This window comes from Pholcus phalangioides, unplaced genomic scaffold (assembly GCF_987345545.1).
Source record: "Pholcus phalangioides strain wild (caught in Gottingen) unplaced genomic scaffold, Ppha-v1.0 ptg000013l_1, whole genome shotgun sequence".
NCBI classification, from domain to species: domain Eukaryota; kingdom Metazoa; phylum Arthropoda; class Arachnida; order Araneae; family Pholcidae; genus Pholcus; species Pholcus phalangioides.
In genome coordinates, this window is record NW_028301606.1 from 16,983,658 (window position 1) to 16,992,005 (window position 8,348).

At 41.3% G+C, this 8,348-nt stretch overlaps 1 protein-coding gene across 1 annotated transcript; it reads left to right on the forward strand.

The window, feature by feature from the left end:
* Positions 1 to 2,115: 2,115 nt before the first annotated feature.
* LOC149078676 (uncharacterized) lies at positions 2,116 to 3,453 on the forward strand. Its single transcript, XM_089240505.1, has one exon. The coding sequence runs from the start codon at positions 2,290 to 2,292 to the stop codon at positions 3,451 to 3,453; it is 1,164 nt and encodes a 387-aa protein (XP_089096631.1). The 5' UTR covers positions 2,116 to 2,289.
* The last annotated feature ends 4,895 nt before the right edge of the window (positions 3,454 to 8,348 follow it).

Consider the following 8,348-nt stretch of genomic DNA (forward strand, 5'->3'; position numbering starts at 1 on the left):
GTCTTTCTTGGTGTTGCAATTTGGGTGGCCAGCAGTGTAAAATGATCCTAGTAAAGATATCGTCCCAGATTACTGAATTAATTAGTTATTATTTTTTTCTTTTTAAAGGACATTTTGGCATACAATAAACACAAATCTATCAAAAAAAATATTTTTAATGGTTAGTTTTGATTCTCAGGTTTGTGGAAGATAATAATGAATACTGTGATGATGTAAAATGAACTATGAAATATTTTTATTTTTTATAGTTTTAAAGTTTTCTAGAAAACACGAGTATGTATCTTTTTCAGGAACGAATTAAACTCAGGTTATCACTGTATAAGTGCAATAATCATTATGATTAGGATCATACATGACATGATTTTTTTAACATTTATTCAACTTTAATACAACTCATACTTATGTCCCAAAAGTTTATACACTCTTGTTTTTTTTGTTTTTTTTTTTGGTATGACTTTTATAGCACATGGTGCAATGAAATGCAATTTTTTCCACCGAAAAGTAAAAACATTTTTTCAATAATATAAAGAATATTTTTCATAAAATATAAAAAATTGTATTTATAAGCGTTAATTTTTTTTTAAATTACGTGTCCTAAAACAATTATGAAATAATCAAATGCATTAGAATTTCTGACAAACTTACTAATTAAGAACTGATAACTTTCCCATTATTTTGAACGACATCAAACAAGATCTTCCATTGAAAAAATTTAACTTTGTAGGAGTTATGTGTGCAAATTATACTAGTCAGTTTTTATGGGCGCCCGAGTGGAATGGTGGTAATATGATCGTCTACCACTTTGAAGGTTGCTGTCACGGGTTCCAATCCGAGGGAGGATATAGCTAACATATTTTCTCTAATGAACTTGAAGCGACCACCGATAGACACCGCCTTCATTTCCAACCCACCTCATTAATGGCAGTAAATTGCGATATGGCCAGAGTTGGTGTTTGGTTAAGTATTCAGTTTTTATGGCATGTTTCTAGGCGTTCGTCGAACTGAACTGTCGTTTATTGGAGTAGACACATCGGTAGCCAGTCCGGAAGAGTCACATTTGTCATTTAAGAATAGGTTTTCGCAACGTTAAACGTTAATTCATGGGAGCATTGTCCTGATGAAAAGAAAGTTCTGTCCCTACAAAATTTAACCAAAAAGAGTGAAAGAATTTCCAAGTGCTTCTATGTATTTTTGAGCGTCCAATCTCTTATCTAGGATTGCTAAATATGCGTGTCCATTGAATGTGAAGGTCGCTCACGCTAAGGCGACTTGCTATATAGGAGCTATCACAAAACCTCCACCCTGATGACTGTAGAAGTATGAGCATAGCTTTTCCCTCAGATGGTGACAATACCTTATATGAATATAATTCCATCTGATTTACATGGACATCTAAATTACATTTGTTTTCATCATTTGCATCCATTTCTCTCCATAAGCTACGTGATTTTGAGTCCACTCTAACATCTCGAAATGTGGATATAAACCATAAAACAAGTTGTTTTAATTCTTCTCAAAGCTTTAACTGGCGATATATTTAAGTCGGAGGCCCGAGAAATTCCACAAACAAACATCACGTGGATGGATAGATAGATAGAGCCGCTCACAACCCTGAACCGATGCAAAGCAACTTACTCCGTTACCTCAAAAGAGGCAGGATTTTGTCGGACAAAGTGGGTACATACCATTCTTTTTATCATTGTGTGAAATCGTATATTGACGTCTTCTACAATGTGATTCTCTCACGCCTTATTCCGTCTTACTGCATTTATAGGTTTCAAGCCTTGTATCAATATTACGAGTTTACAAATTTACATGTACTCAATAGTCTCCATAAACTTCAGGGGCATGTAGTTTTAAGAAATTACGGTTATAAATGCAATTTTCATTATTTTATGAATTTTTTTCTTTATAATGCAACGTATGAGGGCTACAAGCCTTTACAAAGGACTGTCTTCTCCATCTCATTTCTTTGAACTATTGGTTGCTATGGTGACTTAAGTTGATTCTTTTTGATTATTTTGTTTTTTGGGCAGTTTGATCTGCGTATTCGTTGTGTTCGGTCACGCTATTCCTTTCGTCCCTGTATTGTGCTTAGCCTAATAAAATAATTCACCGTGTTTGATCCGTTTGTAATAAACGTGACATTTTTGGTGGAGGCGCCGGGTAACGACAGTTGTGATCAGCCTGGCTTCTAACGACGATTCTCGGCAGAGTAATCGATTACAGAATCTTCCTCCTGAATACGGACTGTACGTGACATCTACAAGGACTATTCGTTCTCGAGCCATGACGACTAGAGGAGAAGAAGAACGTTCTACAATACGCACTCCAGCTCTTATGGAGGAGACCCGGAAGCCGAATATTTTCAGAGGTGATCCTGACCAAGATCCGACGAGGTGGCTGAAGGAGTATCAGAGAGTGTCGAACTTCAACCGGTGGGATGACAGTCATCGCTTGGCCAATGCGTACTTTTTCCTCGAAGGTACTGCGAGGCAGTGGTTCGAAAACAACGAGGACACACTCACTTCGTGGTCAACGTTCGAAGCTGAACTGAAGAAAACCTTTGGTGACACCGAGCTGTACGTTCGAAGAGCCAAAGAACGGCTGAAGAGTCGAGCGCAAAGGAGTGGCGAACCAAGTCCATCATACATCCAGGACGTATTGGGACTTTGTCATCTAGTAGACCCGGCCATGTCAGAAGAGGACAAGGTGTCTCACCTCATGAAAGGAGTGGCCGAGGACGTATACCAGGCGCTGCTGATGAGAGAAGTCACTACCACTGCTGAATTCGTCAAGTGGTGCCATTACATAGAAGAAATGCAGCAGAAAAGGATCGGACGAAACAAGTTTGCCAGACTCCCAAACGTTGTTCCTATAGCTGCTATCGAGGAACAAGAGGATTTGTCATCTCTTATCCGTCAAATTGTGCGTGAGGAGATCCAGCGCTTAACCATGCCACCGGCAGAGACGCACCAACCAGGACTGCAAGCGATCGAGGCTGTCGTAAGGGATGAAGTGGGAAAGTCGCTCGCTTCTCTGTCTGGAGAACGTCAACGGCCGATTTCTCCTGGATCAAGACGACAGCGCCAGTTGACGCATACCCGTAGGACGGCAAGATTGGAACCAACATTGGAACAACTTCCGAGGAAAACTGATGTGTGGCGTACACGGGACAACAGTCCCGTTTGCTTCCACTGTGGACGTCCCGGACACGTCGTACGCTATTGTCGAGACCGAAGGGCCATCTTTGACACCTACCGCAACAGCCAAGGCCGTCATGCTTCGTCATACCCCAGTAACAACCGCATAACCGACGAGACCAGCATACCAGCCGCCAGGACCCCTCCATCCAGCCCGTTTCGTGGACGATCGCCGACACGCCGCTACAGATCCCCGTCGCCGTATAGACGTTCTAGTCAGTCGCCGAATCGACGAAATGAGGAAAACTAAGCCGCGCGACCTTTGTTGGAGGTGAGGCCGCTATTTTTCAAAATCCTCCCAATGTCGCTAAGATGCTCGGAAATCATGTTGATGTTATCCTCGACGACCATCCCATACGTGCACTAGTAGACTCTGGAGCCTCTTTCTCTGTGATCTCAGAAGATTTTCGACGTCATTTACGCAAAATTATGTTTGTAAATAGTGAAAAATGTTCCTCACAAGATGTTATCTTAAAAGTCGCTAACGGCAGTTATGTAAAACCTCTTGGAACCTGTACTCTTCGTCTCACCGTCAATGGTCACAGTCAACCAGTGGAATTCACAATTATGCCGAAATGTAGCCATGATGTCATCCTCGGTTGGGATTTTCTAGAAGCGTCTCAAGCAATCATAGACTGTGGCAAGTTAGAATTTACGTTTGAAGAGATCTTACATGATCATCGGTCTACGCAGAAAGGGGGGTTGTACGCTGTAGAGGATTATACCATACCAGCACGCTCAGTAACTAAGATACAAGTATCTGCACCTATGCTGGATAATGACATTGACGTTATCGTAGAAAATAATAGGTTTTTATTAATGAACCAAGAAGTTGCCATCCCATCAACCATCATGAGCCTCGCTAATAACAAAGGGGAACTGTGGGTCGCTAATGGGCTAGCCCAACCTCGACGTATCTTGAAGAACATGTGCGTTGGCCACGCTGAACAACTTGACTGTAACTATGTGAATGCTTTATCGGAAGTGCTGTCGTACGAGAATGTTAGCAAGAGTAATGCGAGTCCAGTCGATTATTCGCAAATGTTGTCAACGGATCTTGATAGTGAACATCAAAAGAAATTGCTTCTATTGCTAGAACAGTTTCCGGAAGCTTTTGGTGATGGAGGTAAGGTGGGGAGTTACAAACTCAACGTGAAGCACAAAATCAACACTGGAGACCATTCTCCCATCAACCAAAGACCTTATAGGGTATCACCTGCCGAACGTCGAATAATTCAAGAGGAAGTTGAAAAGATGCTGAAAAAAAAAGTCGTTCAGCCATCTGAAAGCCCCTGGTCCTCTCCTGTAGTTCTTGTCAGGAAAAAGGATGGCACTTGGCGATTTTGTGTCGATTACCGCAGATTAAACAGAATTACCAAAAGAGACGTCTACCCACTACCTCGTATAGACGATACTTTGGATTCTCTAAAGGGCGCAAAGTATTTCTCCACCATGGATTTATACAGTGGCTATTGGCAGATTGAGGTTGATGAAGCTGACCGTGAAAAGACTGCTTTCGTAACACCAGAAGGACTATACGAATTTAAGGTGATGCCATTTGGACTTTGTAATGCTCCAGCAACTTTTGAGCGCATGATGGACAATCTCCTTCGTCACCTTAAGTGGAATATGTGCTTATGCTACCTCGACGACATCGTCGTCTTTTCCGAGACATTCGATGAACATCTTAACCGTTTAACAGCTGTTTTTCAATGCATTCAAGACGCAGGTCTTCACTTGAACCCAAAGAAATGTTTGTTTGCAGCACCGGAAATTAAAATTCTTGGCCACGTTGTGAATGCCGAGGGAATTAGACCAGATCCAGATAAAGTAAGAGCCATTACAAATTTTCCTGTTCCACAAAACATCCGAGATGTGAGGAGTTTCTTAGGGCTCAGCTCTTACTACCGAAGGTTTATAAAGGATTTCTGTCTGAAAGCTGCTCCATTGCAAAATTTATTGAAAAATGACGTAAAATTTCGTTGGGAAAAAGATGAAGAAGAAGCTTTTAAAGTTCTAAAGAAAGCCCTAACTTCCGACCCAGTATTAGGGCTATTTGATGAGAAGGCTGAAACAGAGTTACATACGGATGCCAGTGGTTACGGAATAGGAGCAGTGCTAGTCCAACATCAGAACGGGAAAGAGAAAGTTATAGCATACGCGTCCAGAACTCTATCAAAAGCCGAGAAAAACTACTCCACCACGGAGAGAGAATGTCTTGCGGTCATATGGGCCATTACAAAATTTCGACCCTATATTTTCGGAAAGCCTTTCAAGATTGTTACCGACCATCATGCCTTGTGCTGGCTAGCCAGCCTGAGAGATCCTTCCGGACGGTTAGCACGATGGGCGCTGAGACTGCAAGAGTACGAGGTCTCAATAGTATACAGAAGCGGAAGAAAACATAATGATGCCGACAGCCTTTCAAGGTACCCCGTTGACGAAAGCTCCGTGCCAGAGGACATTAGTGTCATAACTTCAGTCCTCGACCTAGCAAGTGAACAACTCAAGGATCCCGATGTAGCTAATAAGATCCATGCTTATGAAGGGTCAAGCGGCTCTCTTAAGACCGACTTTGAGGTTATCGACGGCGTTTTGTGCAAGAAGAATTTTGATCCGGCGGAAAAAAAGTGGCTACCTGTTATTCCGAAACATCTACGGTTGGACATCCTCAGACATTTCCATGATTCCTTAACAGCAGGCCATTTGGGATTTGCGAAAACTTACGACCGAATACGAAAGCGATTCTCCTGGCCCGGTCTATATCGAAGCGTACGTCGCTATGTATTGCATTGCAAGGAATGTCAGCGAAGAAAAAACGTAGCTCAAAAACCACCGGGCCGTTTGATTCCCATTCCTCCAGCAGAAGCACCCTTCTGTCGTATTGGTATGGATCTGCTTGGACGGTTTCCAAAGTCTCGAGCAGGAAATAAATGGATCATTGTGAGTACTGACTATTTTACCCGGTATGCTATAACAAAAGCACTGCCTTCAGCAGATGCACCAGAGGTAGCCAAGTTTTTCGTCGAAGAAATTATGCTAAAACATGGAGCTCCGAGAACTCTTATAACCGATCGGGGACAGGTTTTTCAGTCAAGACTCGTTGCTGAACTCAACAGGCTTTGTAATGTGACCCACAGATTGACCACGGCGTATCATCCTCAGACGAATGGCCTCACAGAACGTTTTAACAAAACGCTAGCAGATATGTTGTCCATGTATGTCGATGTCGAGCAGAAAAACTGGGATGAAATCCTACCATTCGTCACGTTTGCCTATAACACTGCTCGACAAGAAACTACTGGATTTACACCTTTTTATTTATTACATGGACGCGAAGCTGAAACTACCCTAGACACTATGTTCCCATACAGTTCGGGTGAACCGGAATCTGATCATCTTGGCCAATTAATTGCACAAGCAGAAGAGTCAAGGCAGATAGCACGGCTGCGAACTTTACAGGCTCAACAATATGACAGCCAACGTTATGATTCTCAACACCGAATGGTAGACTACAAGCCTGGAGATCTAGTGTGGATTTTCACACCTGTAAGAAAAGTCGGGCTGTCGGAAAAATTGATGAAGAGGTACTTTGGCCCGTATAAAGTTTTGAGAAAATTATCAGATGTGAATTATGCGGTAGAAGATTTTGATCCTGCTTCACGACGGCGGAAATCAAGAGATGTTGTTCATGTGCTCCGTATGAAACCGTACAATGACCCGGACGCTCAGGACAGTTCCTGTTCCAACGACGACAATACTAAGGAGGAACAAGGAGAGGAACAAGGCTGACAACAAGTCTCATGAGCCGTCGTGCAAACAGCGGGACGCTGTTTCTGTGAAGAGGGAGCAATGCAACGTATGAGGGCTACAAGCCTTTACAAAGGACTGTCTTCTCCATCTCATTTCTTTGAACTATTGGTTGCTATGGTGACTTAAGTTGATTCTTTTTGATTATTTTGTTTTTTGGGCAGTTTGATCTGCGTATTCGTTGTGTTCGGTCACGCTATTCCTTTCGTCCCTGTATTGTGCTTAGCCTAATAAAATAATTCACCGTGTTTGATCCGTTTGTAATAAACGTGACAATATTATTGAAGAAATGTTTTTAATTTTATGTTAAAAAATTGCATTTCACTACACCGCGTGCTGCAAATATTATACAGAAAAAACCAGTCTATATAAAATTTTGGGACATAGTGTATATCTTTGTTAAAAAACTTCCCATCGCCTCGTGGTACTTATTTCATTTTTCATACACATAACTCGATAACAACTAAACAATGACGAAAAAAAAGAAAAAAATCTACTAAAATTCTGTAACTTCCAGCTTATTTTTTGATAAATTCCAACAGAAAAAAGACGTTTAAAATGAAGTATACTTTCAAAGAAAAATAAAACACAAAGCTCTTTTTCCAATGATTTAAAAAGAAAAATTCTTCCGTGTTTGTGGAGGAAGAAAAAAAAACAAAGGAACCTCAACACGTGACTTTGAAGGACTTTGTGCCAAAAGGAACCACTCAAAAATATTTGAAATAAAGTAAAACAAAATTCAAGATCGTGTTCTTTTTTTTTATATATTTATTTCACATTCTTTCTACTTTTACCTGGAAAAAAAAAATTATTCCGGATGGCAACGGTAGAAAGCAATGCCTTAGATGTGTGTGTGTGCCCTGCAGCTGCCTATAGGTCCCGACACCGTTCCTCAGATCGTATGAGGTCAGATTACAGTGTCGCGCCCCCTATAGATCGACTAGAATCGGAAAAACATAAAATAAAATAAAAACATTGAGAGATTTGTGTATAAATAAAATAGATGTAGAGATCGAGGGAAAAAGAGAAGAGGCCATTTTAAAATGAGGTGGTTGATCCAAGCACACACGTGATAGCGAATATATGTGGAGTCTCTCTCTCTCTCTCCAGCTTCAGTACCAACATGAACTGGAAGAAAAACGGTACAGCCGTGCCAGTGGATACGTAGGAGAATTCGGGATCATTAGAGGCAGGGATCACGATCCCCACAAGTTCAATCTTTCGAAATTCCGACTCGTGTTCCCACACGTCGAAAAAAAATAACAGTAAAAAGGCAAAAAATAAAATATTTTTCTTTCCACATATCTTATACATATGTACAAACTCGCTCTCTAC